We start from the raw sequence: 24038 nt of genomic DNA, 5'->3' as shown, positions 1-24038 counted from the left end.
CCATTTCATATGCTGCTTTGCCTGCAATAATGCTAAATCATAAGCTACTCAGTCGACATGATGACATGACGTGGTTCTGCAGCATCACACATTAGCATGTTTTATCTCATTATCTATGACCTCAGCACATTGAAAATAACACTAAAAGCATTTTAATAGTGATATGAATTAATTTAGAACTCACCGGAAAGAAGATACGGAGACCAAACCAACAAAAAGCTGGGGATTGCACAGAACTCGATCCGCTCGTCTCACCGCTGCAATGCAAGCCTGACGTCTTTGTTTAGTAATATCGGATACATGGGATCCCTCACATTGCCTCCAGGATGGAAAACGATGAAAAGAGAGCCCATTATCCAGCTTCTTGCCTTCACGATCGTGTGATCAAACGTTGCAACTGATAATACAACACGTACGAACCATAGCTGAAGCTGAATCCTGTGTCTAGCCTACTGTCATGGCGGAAAGGGGGCGTGGCCCACCTCCAGTGACGTCAACTCCAAAGCCCTATTGGATGCTGTTGTTGGGGGTGGGGAGGAGTGAGCAGGGTGAATAGAGGAGGTGTGAAGTGTCTGAGGTGTCAGAGGTGGAACAGCAGCAGTGGGGGTGGGTAAGTCTGCAGCCGATGTTGGAGACTGCCTCATGGCTGAATCAAATCTGTTGAAGAAATGATTCAGTTCATTTGCCCACCTCACATCCCTCCCAGGCAGAGAGTTCTGATGTTTGTGGCCTGAGATCGTTCTGAGGCCTCTCCAGACTTCACCAACGTTATTTTGCTGAAGCTGGTTATCCATCTTCTGCCTGTAGCTGTCCTTCCCATTTCTTATCAGTCCCCTCAGCTCTCTCTGCACCCTTTTCAACTCCTCTTTGTCTCTGGATTTGAAGGCCCTCCTCTTCTGCTTGAGGACGGCTTTAATTTCTGGGGTAATCCAAGGTTTGTTGTTGGACAAACACCGCACAGTCCTGGTAGGTACGGTGTTATCCACACAGAAATTAATATAGTCAGTAATGCATGTAGTAAGGCTGTCGATGTCCTCTCCGTGGTCGTCACAGATCACCTCCCACACAGTGGACTCAAAACAATCCTTAAGAGCCTCTTCGCTCTCCTCCGACCATCTCTGCACTGTGCGGGTGGCTGGTGGCTCCCTGCGCACTAAGGGCTCATACACAGGGACAAGGTGCACCAGGTTGTGATCAGATCTGCCCAGGGGAGGGAGAGGTGATGAACTGTATGCTTCTTTACCACTTCCTCGTATGGAGGATTGCATTGACAATATAGGTCCTGCCAAATACATTTCCAAACTGGACCTTCTTGAGGGGTATTGGCAGGTGCCTTTGATGCCCAGGGCCTCCAACATTTCCGCATTCGTAACGCCCGACCATTACATGCAGTACACGGTGATCGCTTTTAGCATGAAAAACTTTTAGGGTCTCAGCTGGTGTGTTTTCTCCTGCCTAACCTAACACTTTTTTCCATTTTCTCCATCGATGTTCTGCTAATTTGGTCATGATAGAAATTCTCATCATTCCTCCAGTTATGAATCCTCTCTATATATAATTCAGGATTCACACAGTGGCTGAGTGCTGCTTTAAAACGGTCTTCTTTCCTCAGAGGGTGCTGGTAAAAAAGAATAAAGGCCTATTAGTACTAAACACATAGACCATGTATTTTATGTAAATACAAAAAGAAATAGAAATAGAAAAAGAAATAGAACAGAATGTTTTCACCATTCTCTACTTTTATGGTCGCCACATATGGACCACAAAAAAACAACACATTTATATACGTGTGGTCAAGTTAAGAAACAATTTTTTGTGGTTAGTGTTTACTTTATAGCTTCATTTCAATACAATTCCATTCAGTTTATTTTTATGGCACTAGTTCACAACTTAAGTTAACTCAAGGCAGTGTATGTTGCAAGATAATCACCCTATAATATTTGAGAGATTGTCACGTTCCTGGGTCTGTGGACCCAGCGTTTTGAGTTTTAGTTTATTTTGATGTTTATGGTTTATTTTTTAGTTCATTAGGTTATCTAAGCTCATTTGTTTATTTAGATTCCCCTTGTGTCTTCTACCCCTGTGTTTTAGTCTCCTTTTGCCCTTTGTGTTTCACGCTGCGTGTCTTATGTTGTCAAGGTTATATTGTCTTGTCTGCGTCTCATGTTTCCTGTTTTATTTTGAAAGTCTATGTCCTATGTCAGTGCAGTCAGCTTTGCTTCCTTTGTCTCATTATGTCAGACCAGTGTCAGCTGTTTCCCCGTGTGTTTCCACTTCCCCTAATCAGCCTTGTGTGTATTTAGTCTGTGTGTTTCTGTTCATTGTTTGTCAGGTCGTCTGTTGTCCACGCCATGTTTCTCATGCCCTGCCATGCCATGCGTCCAAGTTTCTTACCTAGATTTTTCTTAATGTTTGTTTAGATTTCCCAGTTTAGGTTTGTGTTAATTTTGCTTCAGTTTGCCTTGCCTTTTGTTTGTACCTTTTACCAGCCTTATTAAATGGCTTGCTTTTTGTTAACATTCACGTTTTGCTCCCTGTTCCTTGGAGTCTGCATTTTGGGTCCTTTTGTGCAATTCATATAGTCTGCCCCCGCCAGACTGTGACAGAATGACCTGACCAGACAATGGACCCAGCAGCTCACAATCCTTCCGCTGAGCTCCAGGAGGACATGATCTACACGGTAGAATTTCTCTGCCAGGAGTGGTTTGCGCTGCCATTTAAGGAATACCAGGAGGAGCTAGCTCTCCGCTTACAACGGATGATCTCTGGACTCCCCTGGTTATTTGGCATGCTCCACCCTTTAGTCCAGGACTTCCTTGTTTCTACTGTGCATGTCTGCCCTGAGCAGCCACTCCTGTGTGAAGAGCCGGAGGATTTTCAGCCGAGTCCGCTGGAGGATTTGCGGGCCGACTCGTCTCCTCCCTCTTCTAGGAGAAAGCGGCATTCACGCCACCATCGCTCCACAGCAGCTGAGCAGACCACTTTTGTGAGTAAAAGTGACTGTTTGCCACAATCTGATTCAAAACCTTCTGTCATTTCATCCACGGTTAGTCATGCTGCTCACGAGTCAGCTTATTCTGAAACTGCCTTTGCAAACCTACCTACTCCTGTGACCACTCCTGAACTCCGCTCTCCACCACCTGTCCCGGCTCCCAGGGTGAGGCCAGCCAGGACACAGCCTACCTCCGCATCCGTACCTACTCCTCGGGTGGGGGCGGCTCGTGTCCGGCAGGTGCCTGCACCCATTCCTGTGTCCGCTGAAGGCTCAGGCGAGCCTATCCAGCCCCTGTCCTTGTGTTCTGTAGGCTCAGAGTTAGGTGAGCAACCACTACCACAATCACTACAACCTCTCATTTTTTCCATAGTTCAGTCTGTTGCTCAGTTATTAGCCAAGTCATGTGTTCCATCATCAGTTTTGTCTCCAGGTCAGGCTTCAGTTTTGTCACCCGTACCCCTTTCATTAGCCCAATCATCTGCACAACCAACCGCTCAACAGTCTGCTCAGCACTCCGCGGCTCCCACGCTGCCGCCTGTTCCAGCTGGAGGGCCCGAGGAGGCCGTCCAGCCTCATGCCTCGTCAGCTGGAGGGCCCGAGGAGGCCGTCCAGCCTCATGCCTCGTCAGCTGGAGGGCCCGAGGAGGCCGTCCAGCCTCATGCCTCGTCAGCTGGAGGGCCCGAGGAGGCCGTCCAGCGTCCTGCCACGCCAGCTGGAGGTTCAGCCGAGCCCGTCCAGCATCCTGCCACGCCAGCTGGAGGTTCAGCCGAGCCCGTCCAGCGTCCTGCCACACCAGCTGGAGGTTCAGCTGAGCCCGTCCAGCATCCTGCCACACCTGCTGCAGCGCCACCACCTGGTCCACCACCTGCGGCTTCCACGCCGTCGCCTGCAGTGCCATCCGCCATATTTAAGCTGGCTAAACGATTTGGACTTAGTGCTTCAGAGCTGATGGATCAAGTTAAGTTTTGTGTTCCACAGCCACTCATGTTTGAATCAACTCACCATGCTTTCTTGCCAGTGTCTACGGAAACTGTTCATGTGACACCTCAAAAGACTGTTTTTTCTGAGCCACCTCCTCTGCCTCCTTGTGTTCCTGCTCCTAGGGCAGCTTGGACCCAGCGTACCCCTGCACCCGTATCAGTTCCTCGGGTGAGGGAGGCTGAGGTCCAGCTGGTCCGTGCTCCGGTTCCCAGGCCGGCTGAGGCTCTGTCAGTTTCTGCACCCGTACCAGCTCCTCGGGTGAGAACGGCAGCTGCCCAGCTGTTGCCGGTGCCTGTCCCGGCTTCCAGGGTGAGGGGGGCTGTGAACCAGTCCACCCCTGCACCCATGCCGGTCCCCAGGGTAAGGTCAGCCAGGATACAGCCCATCTCCACACCCGTACCTACTCCTCGGGTGGGAGCGGCTAGTGTCCGGCAGGTGCCTGCACCCGTTCTTGTTCCTGCTGGAGGCCCAGGAGAGCCCCTCCAGGGACATGTCTCATCAGCTGGAGGGCCCGCGGAGCCCGTCCAGCCTCATGCCACTGCTTCAGCTGGAGGGCCCGCGGAGCCCGTCCAGCCTCATGCCACTGCTTCAGCTGGAGGGCCCGAGGAGCCCGTCCAGCCGCCACCTGCGGCTCCATCGCCTGCAGCGCCTACGCCGTCGCCTGGTCCAGCTTCAGCTTCGCCCTCGCCTGGTCCCGCCACACCTGGTCCTGCCTCGACCTAGCCAGAGGTCGTCGCTACGCCTGGTCCTGTCTCACCTGCCAAGCCACATCCAGCGCTCCCTACGTCCGCCGCCAAGCCACGTTCACATCCACCATGGCTGTTTCCGGGTCCTGTCAAAACAACCTGTCCACGGAGACCCACCAAACCACCCGTGGGGTCACATCCACATCCACACTACCGTAGACCGTCCGGCAAGCCACCCGAGTGGTCTTGTCTACGCCATCGACCACCAGCCAAGCCGCCCAACAGGTCTCGTCCACGCCCACATCGCCGCCGGCCGCCAGCCGAGCCGCCCGACAGGTCTCGTCCACATCGCCGCCGGCCACGAGCCAAGCCGCCCAAGTGTGGCCAGCCATACCTGCTTCACCACTGCCACCTCCCACGTGGTCGGCCCCCTGAACCATTGAACTATGAACTGCTATGCTGTTGACCTCCAGGACGGCCCCCCGAACTAATGAACTATGGACTTTTGCTCCATCATCCTCCAGGTCGGCCACCTGAACTGCTTCGCCATGACCTCCTGTTCTACCGAGATTGGGGCCGCCCTCCTGAATTATGTTCTTGGACTCCTTTGCATTTGTGTTTGGACTGAGTGCTTCAGATTCTTTGTTTTTTGTGGTTTTGTTTCCAATAATCAGGTGATCCCCTCTGAGCCAGCACTTAAGCCAGGCCTTCTGCTCAGCTATTGGTCATTTGCATTCATTTCATGGTTCAAAATTTGAATGCATATAATAATTCCTGTGAAATTTTAGCTTCTTATATCAAATAGTTATCAACATCTTTTTTGAAAAGTGGTCCATCAGCGTGCTTTCTTGCACATTGAAATCAGCTTTCCAACACAATTGCTAAGATACAAACAAAACGAACAAATAATCGATTAAACACAAATTCACAAATATACTTTTTTTACTTTTAGTAGAAACAATATACACTAATAACTTTAACCATTCTCTTGATTTTATTACATGCATAATTTCTTTTTTAATGCATAATTTATAATTATGCATTAAAAATAAATTTATTTTTATGTAAATCTTTGATTATTTATTTCTCATTTTGTTTTTCTATATCCATACACCAACAAAGGCTGAATTCCCAAATGTTTGTTTTGTTGCTGTGTCAAAGTCTATAACTAATGGGAGGTGTAAAAGGAGTGCAGACATTTGTCAGGTACAGATGCAGCAGCTCTGTGCTCTGTATGCTCACATGTTGTTACGCTAAAAAGGTAAATGTGCTCTCTGATCATGGCTAATCAGTCTATTGAAAGAAGTTTCATTCTATTAGGATTTAATGAGACGATGAATTTTAGAGTACCCCTCTTCTTACTCACTTTACTGTATTATTGTGTGATTTTATTTTTCAATATCTCTCTTGTGCTGCTCATTGTCTTGGATACAAACCTGCATGAACCTATGTACATTTTCCTGAGCAGCTTTTGCATTAATGCACTTTATGGGTCCACAGGTTTCTACCCAAAATTCCTTTCAGACTTACTGTCATCTTTTCATGGCATCTCATATGAAGGATGCTTGCTACAAGCTTTTATCATGTACTCATTTGCCAGCTGTGACTTGACCATTTTAGCTGTCATGGCCTTTGACAGATATCTGGCTATATGTCGACCTCTGCACTACCACTCTTTAATGACTAAGAGGAGGCTCTCACAGCTGGTGTGTTTCTCCTGGCTGACACCTTTCTGCATTTTCTCCATCAATGTCATATTAACAACAAGACTCAGGTTATGTGGTTTAAACATACAGAGAGTCTTATGTGTAAATTGGTTAATTGTTAAACTTGCTTGTCCTGAAGCTGACACCTTTTCAAACAACATTAGTTCATATTTGACAATTATTTTTTATATATCTCATGGCTTTTTTATAATGTGGACTTACATGCATCTTATTAAAACATGTGTGAGGTCCAGAGAGGATAGGGTAAAGTTTATGCAGACCTGTGTGCCCCATCTGATCTCTTTGATCACATTACTAGTGGTAATGATTTTTGATTCGATGTACTTGCGCTTTGGCTCCAGAGATTTACCTCAAAGCCTCCAAAACTTCATCACTATTGAATTTCTCATCATCCCTCCAGTTATGAATCCTCTCATTTATGGTTTTAAACTCACCAAAATACGAAACAGAATCTTGAGTTTAATTTATTTGAAAAGAAAATGATTTCCATTAAGGTTAGAGTTCTTTATTTAAAATTATTCAAAAACATTCAAAACAGATGCAGCAATATAAATATTCTTTCTGAAGCCACTTGATTCAGAAACATTTAGACAACCAGTTGTCTAAGGCAAACATTTATTTGGATAAATGTTTGGATAGATTATTTTTGCTAATATTTTTTCTTTTGAGGTATGACATGTCATATTTGCTCAATCCAACATGAAACTGGCATTTTTTTTTTCATTTTTTTGAATAAGATTTTCATTTTTAAAAGGATTCCACATCATTTTTGGAATATCGTTGTAAAATTCATCTATATACCATTCAGAAATCTTCACAAATTGACATTTCATTATATTGCCTTGCTGTGTCCTTATGTTCGAGATTAACTAAGTTATGTGCACACACACACACACACACACACACACAAACATACATAGGACATGAAAGATTACCTCCTGTTAAGTGCCTTGAGGTGACTGTTGTTGTGATCTGGTGTTATATAAATAAAATTGAAGGGAATTGAATTCTTACTGACTTACTTTTTTGGCAGAATTTTTTGTTTTTAAATTTATATGTACATTTCTTTCTGTACATTGACAAATTAATCAGTCCATAATTCTGCACTGTTTGAAATCTGATCCTGTACCCTCATTTCGTAACATAATGTAGTACTTACTGATATGAGTTTTGCTTAGCATATCAAGCATAAAATTGTTTTTATTTCATATTTAAGTATTTGAATCCCATTGTATAAAATTACTTTTAAAAAAACAATGCAATAGTAGTATTTTAATACTTTCTACCTCTTGTCTCTTCTGCTCCTTATCCTTCTAACCAACTCTCTGCTTTATCATATCTTCTTTCTAATAGCAGACCCTCTAAAGTCAAAGTAAAATTTATTCCATAGCACGTTGAAAACAATAGCTGTTGACCAATCTAAAATAATCAAATGACAAAAAAAAACACATGACAAGATGACAGAATTTAAGAAAGGAAGCATAAAAACAGCCACAGCAAAGGCCCGATCTCCTCTGTACTTTAATCTAGACCTCAGGAAAGCTAGGAGCATTTGGTCTGCAGACCTCAGTGATCTTGAAGTGTACAAATTAAAAATATCAGAAAGGTACTAGCCCGATAACCCTTGGAATACCTTAAGAACAATCAATAAGCTAAATCAAGCTTCAGAATCTGTTTGTTTTTTGTTTTTTTTAAGAAAAAGAAAATCAAACCTTTTTGAGTAGAGTCAGAAATTTACTTTATGAGCTATTCTGATTAAGCAACAGCAAAGCATGGATCCATCCTGCTTTCTACCAGCTGTTTAGGCCTTTGTTGAGAATCCATTCTCATATCTAGCTGCAGAAAAAATTATTTATTACTCAAATTCTCTGCTTGAATATGATATATTTATTCATGAATTCTTTTCTTAGGGAACTGATTAAAAAATTTTTTTTAATTTATTTGTTGTTGTCGTTGTTTTTTTTTTTAACCTTCCTTATACGTCTCTTTTTTGCTTTCATTCTTCCGGGTTTTTTTGGGGGGGGGGGGAGTCTTAAAAAGTTAATATAAACACTTAATGTGGGTTAACTGATTAACTGATTTGTTATATTATATTATATTATATTATGTTGAAGAAACTTTTGCCATCATCAATTCTGTAACTTTTTAGTCCTTAGAGGTCAAATTCCCTGGTGTGTGTCTGTGTGTTTTATTAACAGGAGGCGTAGAGGAAGAGCAGATATTGTTAGGGATGTAGATACAGCAGCTCTGTGCTCTGTACACTTACGTTGTTACACAAAGAAGGTTGATGTGCTTTCTAATCATGGATAATGTGTCTAATGTAAGAAGTTTCATTCTGGTGGGATTTAATGAGACAACGAATTACAGAGTACCCCTCTTGTTAGCCACCTTACTGTATTACTGTGTGATTTTAATTATCAATATCGCTCTTATACTGATTATTGTCTTGGATGAAAACCTGCATGAACCTATGTACATTTTACTGAGCAGCTTCTGCATTAATGCACTTTATGGGTCCACAGGTTTCTACCCAAAATTCCTTTTAGATTTACTGTCGTCTTCTCACAGAATCTCATATGAAGGTTGTCTTTTACAAGCTTTTATCATGTACTCATTTGCCTGTAGTGATTTGTCCATTTTAGCTGTTATGGCCTTTGACAGGTATCTGGCTATATGTCGACCTCTGCACTACCACTCTTTTATGACTAAGAGGAGGCTCTCTCAGCTGGTGTGTTTCTCCTGGCTAACACCTTTCTGTATTTTCTTTTTGAATATCCTGATAACGTCAAGACTGAAGTTATGTGATATAAAGATTCAGAGAGTCTTGTGTCTAAACTGGTTAATTATTAAACTTGCTTGTCCTGAAGCTGACACCTTTAGAAAAAACATCAGTGCATATGTAACATTTATTGCTTATCTGTCTCATTGGCTTTTTATAGTTTGGACTTACATGCATCTTATTAAAACATGTGTGAGGTCCAGAGAGGACAGGGTAAAGTTTATGCAGACCTGTGTGCCCCATCTGATCTCTTTGATGACTTTCCTTTTTGTTTTAGTTTTTGATCCAGTGTACATGATATTTGGCTCTACACGTTTACCTCAAAGCCTCCAAAACTTCATCACTATTGAATTTCTCATCATCCCTCCAGTTATGAATCCTCTCATATATGGATTTAAACTCACCAAAATACGAAACAGAATTTTGGGTTTAGTTTGTTTTAAAAGAAAATCAATCCCTTCAAAATTAAGAGTTTCTTAACTACAAAATGAAAATAGAGCAAAATGAAATTTAAAAATTGTACATTATTCTCTTGTACATGACAACAAATGGAGGACTCATAACATCAACTATAAATGCATCATCTTAAAATTACTTTTAAATAGAGTTAAACATGTTTTATAGATAAAATATAGATCAGAGTTATCATGGTTTTATATTTGTCATTTTTATTTCTTAATTTTCACTTCTTTAATTCTAGTTTAGGGGTTTTTTTCAGTTTGCTTATTTTAGTTTCAGTTTAGTTATTAAGTATTCCAAAGGCTTAGGTTTAGGTCTGTTTTTAAGTTCAGTGTTTTTCTATTCTATAACGTGATGGAGCTTGTTAAAGAGAAAACATTTGTGTTTGCATATAAAAATCCATGTACCAACACAAACACAGCTGTTTTTGAAGGTTAGGCAACCGAACCTAAGTAAACAGCATTATTGTTTAGTTAAATTTGACCAGACTATCAAAGATCTAAAGACAATTAATGCATTTTTTTCAGAGGTAAACTAAAATACATTTCCACATCTGGTTTCAGATTTAATCCAGGTAGTCTTATCGTTTGAGCTTAAGGTGTCTTAATGCCATATCTCTAACACGTTGCATTAAGATGTAAATTGGTAAACTTATTGTCTTTTACAGTAAACAGAATTATGTTTCTCAAGCATAAGAGTCATATTTTCATCTTTGTTTAAGCATAAAATGTGAGTGACGTGTTTATTGTGGCTCAAATACTAGTTTAGCAGCTTTTTGGGTGCCTCTGTTGTCTTGCTCATTGTACACTTATATCACAAAGGTAATTCAGAAAATATAACTGACATGATGTATATATTTAAAAAAATATCAGTTTCACAGTTTGCAAAATAATTCAAAGATAGAGGAAGAAAGAAGTGATTGCTTAGTAGGTTATGGATTCACATGGCTGCTGCTTTAAAACTTCTCCATGCACCTTGGAAGCAGGTGAAGTTGTGCCAGGATTTTTTGCTGTGCTGCTTTAAAACTGCCTTCTTTCCACAGAGCTGCTTTTAAAAAAATAAAGTACAATACTATATACACAGCAAGTGTGTTTGTGTTTATGAGTTGGCACCACAGATTGTATAAGGTTCAGGGGTGTAAGCACAGAATTCTGGGCCCTATGTATAAACAGTCTCTATGCGATGTGTGGAAGGAAGGAAGAGAGGACCCAAACGCAGGACTCACAGGCTGGTGAAGAATGTGGACAGTGTTTTTTGTGAAGCCAGGATGAACAGAACATGAGAAGATGGACTGACTGACAGACTAATTGAATGAATGAATGAATGAATGGTTGGCTGGCTGACTGAACTCAAAACATACAGGAGGAACAGACAGAATGACAAGACCGGGAACTGAGGGCATAAATACACAGGATGATGATGATGTTGATGATGATTAGAAGCAGGTGAGAACACAGCTAAGTCTGACTAATAACACAGAGGAAGTAGTAATAAACAGGGTACATATGGAAAATCAACAGAACATGAACAAACTGAAAACATGTGAGTGAAGTTCCCTTTCAGTCGATTCACACGGTACAACACATAAGTATGGATATCACGCCCTCACGTGTCCTGGCTGAAGAAACCTTTATTCACGCCTTTAAGGCAGATGACATGCGTGTGATGACATGCGTGTGATGACATGCGCACGGCCCCGCCTGCACATATAGCCGCACATCCACCGCCCAGTTGGTGTGTAGGCTGCCCGCGGAGCGCTAATTTCAAGTTTTTCCTGTGCAGTGTTTCGCTTTGCGTTTTGGAATGGACTCCAAACCGAAGCGAGCAAAGCAGAAATCTTCTGTTCGCCCCTGTCCTCAGGGATGTGGTTTCTGTTTGCACAACAGCGACCAGCACGATGCCTGCCCTGTCTGCCTGGGGATTGTCCACGCTAGGAGAGCGTTGACGGAGCCCGAAGCCTGTGCGTTTTGTCGCCAGCTCCGGTGCTCGACCCTGGAAAGACGGGTGACGTTTGTGGAAAAAGTGCTGGGACGCTCGGCTGTCGCACGGCATGACCCTCTCCTTTCCGAGTCTGGAGCCCCGGCTTCGTCCGAGTCCGAAGACGAGGATTTTCTGGTCGATGTCCCCGCAATTAGCTGGGCTGACCACATGGAATATGTTGACGGGTTAGCCGATGACGAGCCAGAACCATGCAGGAGCGCTGACGGGCATCAGCCTGGGTTGAAGCCCGCCAGCGCTCCCCAGGAAGACGATGACGTGCTGGACATCGGCCTGGACATCCATGGTTTGTCGGAGGATGAGCAGGAGAGCTCATTGTCGGCCCAATGTGCCGCTGCTGCTGCGCCGGTCGGCCACGATGACACCTCTCTTTTTTCCCTGTTTCGCCGCGCTGCTGAGAAGCTGCAGGTGGACTGGCCCTCTCATCCGCCAGCTCAGAAGCCATCGCGGATCGCGGGTTTTTTCCTCCCACCTGAGCCCGCAACGGCCAAAAACTGCCTTCCCATGTTCCCAGACTTTCTCTGCAAGCTAACAGCATCATGGGACAAACCTCTGTCTACCCGCGTCACTGTGCCCGGCTATGGACAGTACATGGAGTTGGACGGCGCCGAGGGGGCTGGCTTAGCTAACCCACCCCCTATGGAGCTGTCTCTGGCTGCTTATCTGGCCCCGTCCCATAACCATGGTGTCGGCGGCCCCGCAACTCTGCCGTCCAAGCACTGCAGATTCTCTGCTTCGCAGCTGGAGAAGATTTATCAGGCTCAGGCCGGCACTGCTCGCGCCATGAGCTCCGTCACCATGCTCCAGACGTACCAGGCAATGTGCCTGGCGGAGCTCGGATCACTGGTTCCTGATGACAGCCCTTTGGCACCTCTTCTTAATGAGGTCAGAGTCGCCACAGATTACATCCTCCGTGCGTCTCGCTGTGCAGCGCTCTCCCTGGGCAGAGGGATGGCTTCGACAGTAGTGGCGCAGAGGCACCTGTGGCTGACCCTCTCTGACGTCCCGGATAGGGACAGAGCTGTATATCTGGACGCACCAGTGTCTGCGGCTGGGTTATTCGGTCATTCACTTGAAGCCATTCAGGCTAGATTCAATCTGAGGAAGAAGCAGACGGAAGCTCTGCGCGACATCATCCCCAGACGTCAGCCGAAGCCCACCCCGCAGCTAGCTCTCACAGGCCCGCCGCTCCTCTGCCGACTGGCAAGAGACTGGCGCCCACTGCTGAAGTGGGTGCACCGCCAGCGAGAGCACATCCTCCGGCCCGAGCTCCACGCCAGTCGGCCTGGAGCAAAGGCCCACCCTCGGGCCCCCGGCGGGATCCGACGCCCAGGAGGAAGAAGCCTCAGCCCTCCTAGCTGTGGTTTCGAGTGGAAAAGGGGTCCAGCAGCAGGGAGACGCTGCTTTTACCCCTCTGTTGCCGCCCAAGAGGTGCCGCTTAAGTTCTGTTCAGGTTGTCAGCCCCAGAAGGCGCTGCACTTTCCTAACACAGTCTCCCAAGCACAAAACCCCTGCACACAAAATGCCTCAGGTAACTCCCTGTTCAGGTGTGTTAAATGTTCAGGTGACCACATCAAGTGTTCCCGCTGTTTTTCATTGTTGTGCCCCAGAAAAGGTGCCTCCAACAAAATGTATGAATGTACATGTTCCCATGTTACAATCAATAAAGAGTGTTGTTTATTCTCAAACAATCACAAATGCTCAGCCTGCGGGCAGAATGAGCCAGGTCAGGCAGGTGATGCAGTCCCCTGCAGACACACTGGGGGGCGACAATGCCCCGCCGACGGTGCTGCAGGTCAGGTGGCTGGCTGCTCACTTCCCCCTCTCGGTGGGTGCTGCGAACCGTTGCCATGGGTTACCAGTTGCAGTTCCAGGTCAAGCCGCCTCGTTTCCAAGGAGTCATAAACGCGACTGTCAACACCGAGGCGGCCATGATACTCAGAGAGGAAATAAAGGCGCTATTGCAGAAAAGAGCAATACGAGTGGTCCCCGCTTCGGAGACAGACAAAGGTTGGTACAGCCGCTATTTTGTTGTTCCGAAAAGAGGGGGAGGGCTTTGTCCCATCCTCGACCTGCGAGACTTGAACACGTATCTACGTACGTACAGGTTCAAGATGCTAACACTCAGACAGCTCTTGAATGCAGTCGGCCCGGGAGATTGGTTTGCGACAATTGATCTAACAGATGCTTATTTTCATGTGGCTATACACCCGAAACACAGGCAGTTTCTGAGGGCGTAGCCTACGAATACCTAGTGCTGCCGTTCAGGCTGTCGCTCGCTCTTCGCACCTTTACAAAATGTGCCGAAGCAGCGCTAGCGCCCCTCAGAGAGAGAGGCATCCGCATCTTAGCCTACCTAGACGACTGGGCTCTCGTAGCTTGCTCCAGAGAGCAGGCGGAGACACAGCTGTCACTGGTTCTGTCACACATTCAGACACTGGGGTTCTCTGTGAACTTTCAAAAGAGCTCGCTAATCCCGAGTCAGCAGATTTCTTTCCTCGGTTTGGAAATATGCTCGCTTTCCAGCCGCGCACGTTTGTCGGAGCACAGAGTGGCCGCGTTGCATCGCTGCCTCGCTCAGTTTCAGCTGGGACGCAGACTGCGTTTCCAGACGATATTACACTTGTTGGGCATGATGGCATCTATGATCGCCGTAGTGCCACTGGGACTGTTAAAAATGAGAGCGTTTCAACGCTGGACTCTCTCTCACCGCCTGTGTGCATCGCGTCACCTCCGGAGGAGGCTGCCGGTAACCGCGTCTTGCATGCTAGCTCTCCGTCCTTGGAGGGAGCCCAGGCTGCTGCATCAGGGCTCTCGGATTGGGAGGGTGTTGTTTCGCAAGGTGGTGTCCACAGATTAGGGATGGTTATTGATAAGATTTTAACGATTCCGATTCCATTTTCGATTCTGTTTAACGATTCGATTCTTTATCGATTCTCTTATCGATTCTTGTTTTTAAAAAGGAGAACACTAAGGTCGATTAGCTTAGAACTGTTTTATATCTTCTCTTTCAACAAGATAGAAATTTAGGAGTAACATGGCCTTACAAACCCAACAGTGAGATCTTAAGAGATCCACAGCCTACAGCTCTTCAATGGGGTGTCACAGGGTCCCCGGGGAAAATTGTAAACGTAAAATAATAAAATAAATATTCTTCTGTAGCAATAACAAAGTATAACATAAATTATTCTGTAGCAATTACACAAGAATATCCAGTAATGTCCCTGCCTACAATTAAACACATTCACTTACCATCTGCTGTGGCAAATGGCTGCAAGGTTTTGACCACAAACTAGTCAATGCTCGGTGATATTCGGGCCTGAAAAGAGATGCTACCGGTAGACTGCAGCGACAACTGCCAGCGAGCGCCAGCCAGACTCTGTCTGTCTGTCTCATCATGGTCACCTAAATGCACAATGGCAGGTTTTGTAATAAAGCAGATCGCGCTAACATAATATGCACTGTTAGTTGATTATTTACCTGCCGCATTAACGGGAGATGACGTGCAAACGTTACCGCTGCTGCTGCTGGGTTGAGATTCACGAGTCCGGAGCGGAATTAAAGACATTCATTTAAGTTCATCGCGTGTTTTGTGAGCAAATGCTTTTGCATATTCGTAGTGTTTCCTCCCTTAATGAAATATCCACTTTGCAAGTATTGCAAGTTGCCCTGTTGTCATCCGTTCTCGTAAAATATAAACAAACTTTTAAGCATTTGAGCTGCTTAGGCGCCGTGTTTCCTGCCAGGTACGCTCCGCAACGTGGTGACGTCATTCGGGGCGACTGGAATCGATAAGGGAATCGTTTGCAAAAATGGCAAACGATTCCAAGGAATTGAAACAGTGGGAACCGGTTCTCAACAAGAACCGGTTTTCGATACCCATCCCTACCACAGATGCTTCCCTAAGAGGGTGGGGAGCGCTGTGCGAGGGTGCATCAGTGAGAGGGATCTGGTCCGCAGCCCAGCGCCAGCTGCACATCAACCACTTAGAGCTGTTAGCAGTGTTCTTAGCTCTAAAGCATTTCCGTCCAGTCCTGGAGGGCCAGCATGTCTTAGTCAGGACAGACAATTCAACAGTGGTGTCTTACATAAACAGGCAGGGAGGAACACGCTCTCTTCCCCTGTTGAAGCTGTCTCGCTCTCTGCTGTTATGGTGCAGTGTTCATTTTCTGTCTCTGAGAGCCACCCATGTCCCGGGCCACCTGAACCTGGGGCCGGACCTTCTCTCCAGGGGGGGTCCTCTGGTGAGAGAATGGAGGTTACACCCTTTAATAGTGGCTCAGATTTGGGATCTATTTGGCAAGGCGCAAATAGATCTTTTTGCTTCCAGGGTAAATACTCACTGCCCCCTGTTCTTCTCCATAATCGACCACAATGCACCCTTGGGCTTGGACGCGCTAGCGCACCAATGGCCAGACGTGCTCCTGTATGCCAGGGGTGCCCAATCCCAGTCCTCGAGAGCTACCGTCCTACAGCTTTTAGATGCATCCTTGGTCAGACACACCTGAATCAAATGAATGGCTTGTTATCAGGCCTTTGCCAAACTTGGTGGCATACAGAAGAGGTAATCAAACCATTTGATTCGGCTGTGTTGGAGTAGGGATGCATCTAAAAGCTGCAGGACAGTAGCTCTTGAGGACTGGGATTGGGCACCCCCTGCTGTATGCATTTCCCCCCAGTGGAAATGATATCTCCAGTTCTAGAGAGAGTGCGTCAGCATTCCCTCTCTCTGATTCTAGTGGCCCCTTGGTGGCCCACAAGGTCGTGGTATGCAGAGATAATCAGCCTGCTAGCAGCGAGTCCTTGGCAGCTTCCTCTCTCAGGTGGGAGGAGAAGTGTTTCATCCGCGCCCAGATCTGTGGTGCCTTCATGCTTACCTGCTGAGAGGCTAAACTTGATTGCTAAGGGTTTGCCACCTAGTGTGATAGCGACAATTCAGAGCGCTAGGGCCTCATCTACTAGAGGCTTGTACGCTTACAAATGGCGAGCAATGGTGCCAGGACCGCCACACTCTCCCATTTCAGTGCTCTATTGTGGATGTTTTGACATTCCTGCAGGAGCTGCTGGATAAGGGCCTTTCATTTTCGACAATTAAGGTTTATTTAGCAGCTATATCTGCTTGTCATATTGGCTTTGACGGGGTGATACCAGGTGCACATCCCCTCGCCATACGTTTTCTGAAAGGGGTTCGCCGGCTGAGACCCGTGCTTAAGTCCAGTGTCCCTGCTTGGGACTTGTCTTTGGTGCTGGAGGCCCTTTGTAGCCCCCCGTTTGAACCCATCGAGTCTGTGGATATGAAATTTCTTTCATATAAGACTGCATTACTTCTCGCTTTGGCTTCGGCAAAGCGAGTGGGTGACCTTCATGCGCTGTCCGTGCATCCCGCCTGCACACAGTTTTCTCGTGATGGCCACAAGGTCGTATTGCGTCCAAATGCTGCCTATTTTCCCAAGATCATGCCTGCATCTTATAGCTCAATGGAGTTTGAGTTGCTGAGCTTTTGCTCCCCTCCTTTTGCATCTGAGGAGCAGAGGAGGATGCATTCTCTTTGTCCAGTGCGTGTGCTACGCACCTACATTGAACGCACTCTGAATGTGCGTTTATGTGACCAGCTGTTTGTCTGCTTCGCCAATCCAAATAGAGGTAGATCTCTATCCAAACAGAGGCTGTCCCACTGGATTATAGAAGCTATCTCACTGGCATACGGCACCAGAGGTCTTGCTTTGCCCCACGGGGTGAGAGCTCATTCCACCAGGGTGATGGCAACCTCATGGGCTCTTTTTAAAGGGGTGCCTGTAGCTGATATTTGTGCGGCAGCTAGTTGGGCATCACCGCACACTTTTGTGCAGTTTTATCGGTTGGACGTTACAGCCCCTTCGGTGGCTCATACTGTCCTTTCTGCTGGGTCTACCACTCGCTAAGGTAGTGGTGGCCCGATTCCGGTTCGGTGGCTGCTCTGCGGGGCGTGTATATATGTCCCATACTTATGTGTTGTACCGAGTGAATCGACTGAAAGGGAACGAATAGTTATGTCTATAACTTCTGTTCCCTGAAGGAGAGGAACGAGGTACAACACAAGGTGGCCCCACTGAGCAGTTTGGCTCGGTGAAGAGCGGCTATCGAACTGAGGGATGACTGTGATGACAGCGACTATATGTGCAGGCGGGGCCGTGCGCGTGTCATCACACGTCATCTGCCTTAAAGGCGTGAATAAAGGTTTCTTCAGCCAGGACACGCGAGGACGTGATATCCATACTTACGTGTTGTACCTCGTTCCTCTCCTTCAGGGAACAGAAGTTATAGACATAACTATTCGTTAGTGCCCCCACCTTCTTCAAATCCAACAAAAGTGATGTCAAACATTTGCGCTACGTTTGTGCTGCAAAGGTTTTCGTTTGTGCCGCACAAAGGCTCCAAACAGCCTGTACAACTGTGAATCTTACATGTGCCAGTCTAATAATAGCCCTAGGTGACCTTGGCAACAGAAGTATGACTCTTGCAATCAATCAGTACAGCTGTCAGTGTCACCCTTTCAGGTGACATTGAAAGTTACCTAAGATTCACAGTTCTACAGGCTGTTTGGAGGCTTTGAGTGTCAGATATGCTTCAGAATGGAGTATTTTATCTTTATACAACTTGCTGGTGATAGCCCACATGCTAATGTAATGTTATGTGCAAGTTGAGCATTTTAGCACCTCCTAGTGGTTGGCTTGGAGACTGCGATCAGGTGAATTTTTCTGTGGCTTGGGTTGCTTTCCCTCCTATTGGATATTTAGGGTCACATGAGTGGGGGTATTGGGAAATGCACAATGAGGTGTACCAGAAGTCTCTCTGTTTAATCCTTCAGCATTCATCTGTGTTAAGCCATGGAGAAGCTTTTTTGTAAGTTTGAATTGTGTTTCATCTTTATGGATAGTAAGTGATACATATTTTCTTGTTTTGATGCATATTTGTATTTATTTGTATTTTTCTGTAGTCTCACAAGTTCTGGAAAAGCACTGTAGCAATATATATTGGTGAAGACAAACAAGTAAACAGCCCTCAACTTTATTTTCACGTCTAAGTCATTATTCAACGCTTTCAGTGCCTACTGCATATTGTAGCGGGTCAGGGCTGTTTGGGTTTTGTTGACAGCTGTGTTCTGTTGTTTGAGGCGGCAGCATTATGTTGCCAGTTAGTGCTGCACCGAGCAGTTGGGCTAGCGGCAGTGTTCTCCTGTTGAATGCAAATAAACGGCTGTGCTCCCTGGCTAACTCTGCGGGAAGCAAGACCAAACGATACCTCTGTCTCCTCCTTGTCTGAGCTCACCACATTGGTGTCAGAAGTGGGATAGCTCACCCTCGCCGTAATGGAGAGAGACATCCAGAGGCTGGAGCAAGCCGTCGAGGACAGCATTCGCTGCTTGGTAAGCTGGCGAATGAAGAGAGAGGAAGCAAGCAGCCATGTAAGTCCCCCGACGGGTCCCGACGGCGCGAGCGCACCGAGGCAGCAGCCCGTCGCGACAGACGCTAGGACAGTGCTTCATGGGCCACCTCTGTCGACCGATGCGCCGAGCCCCCAACAGCGAGCAGTGATGCCTACAACACCAGCTAAGGTACCGAAATACAACGGGCTAACCCCGCTAGAGTCCTACCTCTCACAAGTCCGGCTAGCCACAAGGCATAGTGGCTGGAGTGACGAAGAGGCTGCTACACACCTAGCGGTAGCATTGGAAGGAGGTGCACTGCAGGTACTCCTTGACTTAGCCCCACGGGGTCTACCATTTCCCTAATACGACCTGGTGTGCTCCCTGGAACGTCCGGGCCACTTGTGATGGGTTGGTCACCCACCGACAACCAGCTGATGACGGTGACGGGGCAGAGAACTGACATGCGGGGGAAGAATCCATTGTGGAGCCGAGTGAAGGATCTGGAGCTGGTGCACGACTTCTGGCTTGCTGACATTCAAGACCAGTGCATCATCGGCCTTGATCTGCTGACCCGCTGGGGGGCCTGCGTTGACACCGCAAAGAGACTCTGGCCCTCCAGTGCAGTCAAAAGCAGGGAACGGGGGGGAACAGAGACAGACAAACCAGGCGTCAGGCAGCTGCCGCTCAACAGACTTTGGGCGCCGGTGGCTTTGGATCATTTCTACTCCCCTCAGCCCCAGCCTCTCAGCCCGACAAACCTCCCTTGACCGCGACAACCGAGGCTGTTGATGACCTGTGGCAGCGCAGCTGCGTAGGTCTCAAGGTTGACCAGCGCCAGTGGTTGAGGTGCCAATATGTTTAGCTATCTGTCACTTCGTGTAGACCCACGCACGCAGAGGACAGAATAGCTAATGTCAGCAATTTTGTTAATATTAGCATTTTAGCTAACTTTGACTTAAAGGCTACAGTTCACATACTATTAGGTTAATGTTCATTAGCATGCTAGTGGTAGCCCACATGCTACCGTTAGCAATTTTTAGCTTTTATCCTGCTGTTACCACACTAGATGGAGTAATGTAATGTTATGGAACATGGTAGTTAGTGATCTACCTCTAGCAACCTCTAGCATATTGGCTAAAAGACTTTATCTAATTAAAGCCTATTCATAAACAGATTACCTTTAACCCACACAAGACTTCACTCACATACTGAAACCACTGCGTCCTGACAATATGTACAGGGCCCAAAATTCAGAATTGTTCCTTTTGTGATTCATATTTCTGACACATATTGGTTTTTATTTAATAAATGTCCATAAGTCTATACAATTTGAAATTTCCCCATTTTGTAACATACTGTAGTCCACAATTACTCTTTGGTTAGATGAGTTTTGCTTGGAGTATTAAGCTTAGGAGTGTGTCATTTTTTTCATTTTTATATATTGATGATGTCCATAATATAAAAACTTTTTTAAAAAATTGAATCTTTGTTTTGTAACACTTTTCTAACATCTTGTCTTCTAGTTATCCTTGCCTTTCAGCCTTCATTTTCATCAGTCTCTTCCTGATCTATCACATTTTCTTACTCACTATCTGCTACAAAGACAGACCCTCTGCAAGATTGGAAAACACAGGACTGATATTTGTCACTTAACCTGTTTGCTCATACTGTTTTCTATTGGTTTAATACAAAGAAATAGAGGCCAAATCAGATCATCAATGATTAAAATTCAAAGATTTTATTTTTAAAGCGTCGCCCTTTACTTTACGCACACACATACGAAACTATGCAGTGCTCTTCTTCATATGTGCCGACCACAAAAAAATAACACATTTATAGATGTGTGGTCAAGTAAAGAAACAATTTTGTGGTTAGTGTTTATTTTTTAGCTTCATTTCAATACAATTCCATTCAGTTTTATTTTTATGGCACCAGTTCATAACTAAAGTTATGTTGCAGTGTATGTTGCAAGATAAACACCCCATAATTTTAGAAAGATACCCCCAATAATCAGGTGATCCCCTCTGAGCCAACACTTATACAGAACTTCTGCTCAGCTATGGCTCATTTGCATTCATTTCATAGTACAAAATTTGAATCCATATAAAAATTGATGTGAAATTTTAGCTTCTTATATCAAATAGTTATCAACATCTTTATTTGAAAAGTGGACCGTCATCCTGCTTTCTTACCATTTTTCTTGCATGCTGAAATCAGCTTTCCAACACAACTTTTTGTGCTTTGAGTAAGAACAACATACACTAATAACTTTAACCATTCTCTTGATTTTATTACATGTATAATTTCTTTTCTATGCACATTTTTGATTATCTGTTTCTGGAAACTGAGAAGCTACTTTTTTTTTTTGATTGTTGTTTTTTATATCCATAAACGAACAAGGGTTAAATTCCCAAATGGTTTTTTTTGTTGCTATCATTAATGGGAGGTGTAAAGGGACAGCAGACACCAGTCAGGTACAGATGCAGCAGCTCTGTGCTCTATATGCTCACATGCTGTTATTCTAAAAAGGTAAATGTGCTCTCTAATCATGGCTAATCAGTCCAATGAAAGAAGTTTCATTCTGTCAGGATTTAATGAGACAATGAATTTCAGAATTCCCCTCTTCTTGTGCACATTACTTTATTACTCTATGATTTTGTTCTTCAGTATTTCTGTTGTGCTGCTCATTGTCTTTGATGCAAACCTGCATGAACCTATGTACATTTTTCTGAGTAGCTTTTGCATTAATGCACTTTATGGGTCCACAGGTTTCTACCCAAAATTCCTTTCAGATTTACTGTCGTCTTCCCAGAGAATCTCATATGAAGGGTGCCTTTTACAAGCTTTTATCATGTACTCATTTGTCTGTAGTGATTTGTCCATTTTAGCTGTTATGGCCTTTGACAGGTATCTGGCTATATGTCGACCTCTGCACTACCACTCTTTCATGACTAAGAGGAGGCTCTCTCAGCTGGTGTGTTTCTCCTGGCTGACACCTTTCTGCATTTTCTCCATCAATGTCATATTAACAACAAGACTCAGGTTATGTGGAATAAACATTCAGAGAGTCTTATGTCTAAACTGGTTAATTGTTAAACTTGCTTGTCCTGAAGCTGATACCTTTTCAAACAACATTAGTTCATATGTAATACTTGTTGTTTATCTGTCTCATTGGCTTTTTATAATGTGGACTTACATGCATCTTATTAAAACATGTGTGAGGTCCAGAGAGGATAGGGTAAAGTTTATGCAGACCTGTGTGCCCCATCTGATCTCTTTGATCACATTACTAGTGGTAATGATTTTTGATTCGATGTACTTGCGCTTTGGCTCCAGAGATTTACCTCAAAGCCTCCAAAACTTCATCACTATTGAATTTCTCATCATCCCTCCAGTTATGAATCCTCTCATTTATGGATTTAAACTCACCAAAATACGAAACAGGATTTTGAGCTTAATTTATTTGAAAAGGAAATGACTTCCATTAAGGCTGGAGTTCTTTATTTAAAATTATTAAAAAATATTAACAATAGATGCAACAATATAAATACTTTTTCTGAAGCCACTTGATTCAGAAACATTTGGACAACCAGCTGTTTAAGGCAAACATTGGTTTGGTTTAGACTAATTTTACTAACACTTTCTGTTTAGTTAGTTTTTGTTAATTTATGTTGTAATTTATGTTAGGTCAGTCTGTCTTGTCTCTGCTAGCCAGCTAACTAGGTCTCTTAGTTAGCTAGTTTAGTGTTTTCTGTTAATTTATGTTGTAAATTTATGTTGCATGTAGCACCTTGGTTCTGGAGGAACGTTGTTTCGTTTTAACTGTATATGGTTGAAGTGACAATAAAGCCAACTTGACTTGACTTGTTTTTTGTGTATGAAAAAGGAAAGTAGTATATATATTACAATAAAGGTCTGAATATATAGAATGAAACTTGAATATACAGAATGAATTCAAGTTTCATTCCACCTATATTCATCTTTTATTGTAATGTATATGTAATATTTTCCTAAATGTCATTCCTGGCCATTATGTATGCGTACATATATGTATGTACACACATACATTTTTAGCAGATTTTTTTGTTTTTAAATTTATATGTACATTTTTCTCTGTACATTGACAAATTAATTGGTCCATAATTCTGCACTGTTTTAAATCTGATCACATACCCTCATTTCTTAACATACTGTAGTATTTACTAGTTAATAGATATGAGTTTTGCTTAGCATATCAAGCATAAAATAGTTTTTTTTTTTCAAATTTAAGTATTTGAATCCCATAGTATAAAATTACTAAAAAAAAAAAAACTAAAAAAAAAACCCAAACTCAATGCAATAATAGTATTTTAACACTTTCTAACTCTTCTGTCTGCTACTCCTTCCTCTCCTCATCCTTCTAACCAACCCTTGCTCTATCATATCTTCTTTCTAATTGCAGACCCTTTGAAGTCAAAGTAAAATGTATTTCTATAGCACATTTAAAACAATAGCTGTTGACCAAAGTCTAAAATGTAAAATAATCTAAAATAATCAATTGACAAAAAAAAACACATGACAAGATGACATAATTTAAGAGAGGAAAAATAGAAAGAGATAACCTGAGTAAGAAATACTACAAAAAAAAGTAATCTTCTGATTTAAAATTCTGCTTTTAAAGACAGAAAATAAAAGTGGGTTTTCAAACTAGTTTTGAAAATGTCTAATGTTGGGCAGATCCTGATGTGAAAGGGCAGTTTGTTCACAGTTTAGGAGCAGCCACAGCAAAGGCCCGATCTCCTCTGTGCTTTAATCTGGACCTCGGGAAAGCTAGGAGCAATTGGTCTGCAGACCTCAGTGATCTTGAAATGTACAAATTAAAAATATCAGAAAGGTACTAGGGCGATAACCCTTGGAATACTGTACCTTAAAAACAATTAAAAAGCTAAATCAAACTTCTAATATAATTCTGCTGTAATATACTATTTCTGTCAAGATTCGGCTGTGTGCAGGCAGGAGTTGGACC

General features: G+C 44.4%; 4 protein-coding genes across 4 annotated transcripts; all 4 read left to right on the top strand.

Annotated features, from left to right (window-relative positions):
- The first annotated feature begins 2623 nt into the window (after window positions 1-2623).
- On the top strand, window positions 2624-4719 carry LOC112844102 (uncharacterized protein KIAA0754-like). The gene is made up of 4 exons (XM_025903632.1): window positions 2624-2680; window positions 2805-2986; window positions 3157-3317; window positions 3426-4719. The coding sequence occupies exons 1-4, from the start codon at window positions 2624-2626 to the stop codon at window positions 4697-4699; spliced, it is 1674 nt and encodes a 557-aa protein (XP_025759417.1). The 3' UTR covers window positions 4700-4719.
- A 1143-nt stretch (window positions 4720-5862) lies between these two features.
- Window positions 5863-6872, top strand: LOC100701726 (olfactory receptor 2B6-like). The gene has a single exon (XM_013271397.3). It carries the CDS (start codon window positions 5928-5930, stop codon window positions 6870-6872), a length of 945 nt encoding a protein of 314 aa, XP_013126851.2. The 5' UTR covers window positions 5863-5927.
- Window positions 6873-8560: 1688 nt separating this feature from the next.
- On the top strand, window positions 8561-9648 carry LOC112844101 (olfactory receptor 142-like). Its single transcript, XM_025903631.1, has one exon. It carries the CDS (start codon window positions 8677-8679, stop codon window positions 9646-9648), a length of 972 nt encoding a protein of 323 aa, XP_025759416.1. The 5' UTR covers window positions 8561-8676.
- An 11837-nt stretch (window positions 9649-21485) lies between these two features.
- Window positions 21486-22748, top strand: LOC100702264 (olfactory receptor 142-like). Its single transcript, XM_013271398.3, has one exon. It carries the CDS (start codon window positions 21567-21569, stop codon window positions 22509-22511), a length of 945 nt encoding a protein of 314 aa, XP_013126852.2. The 5' UTR covers window positions 21486-21566; the 3' UTR covers window positions 22512-22748.
- Window positions 22749-24038: the final 1290 nt, after the last annotated feature.

Source organism: Oreochromis niloticus, linkage group LG16 (assembly GCF_001858045.2).
Source record: "Oreochromis niloticus isolate F11D_XX linkage group LG16, O_niloticus_UMD_NMBU, whole genome shotgun sequence".
Lineage (NCBI taxonomy): Eukaryota > Metazoa > Chordata > Actinopteri > Cichliformes > Cichlidae > Oreochromis > Oreochromis niloticus.
This window is presented reverse-complemented; position numbering and strand designations above follow the sequence as displayed.

Excerpts from the sequence above, each read along its gene's own strand:
- LOC112844102 (XM_025903632.1), top strand. The coding sequence starts at position 2,624 with ATGGACCCAGCAGCTCACAATCCTTCCGCTGAGCTCCAGGAGGACATG. Across the intron at positions 2,681-2,804 it reads AGGAGGACATGATCTACACG|TCCAGGACTTCCTTGTTTCT; the intron begins GTAGAATTTCTC and ends TCCACCCTTTAG. Across the intron at positions 3,318-3,425 it reads TTCTGTAGGCTCAGAGTTAG|GTCAGGCTTCAGTTTTGTCA; the intron begins GTGAGCAACCAC and ends TTTTGTCTCCAG.
- LOC100701726 (XM_013271397.3), top strand. The coding sequence starts at position 5,928 with ATGTGCTCTCTGATCATGGCTAATCAGTCTATTGAAAGAAGTTTCATT.
- LOC112844101 (XM_025903631.1), top strand. The coding sequence starts at position 8,677 with ATGTGCTTTCTAATCATGGATAATGTGTCTAATGTAAGAAGTTTCATT.
- LOC100702264 (XM_013271398.3), top strand. The coding sequence starts at position 21,567 with ATGTGCTCTCTAATCATGGCTAATCAGTCCAATGAAAGAAGTTTCATT.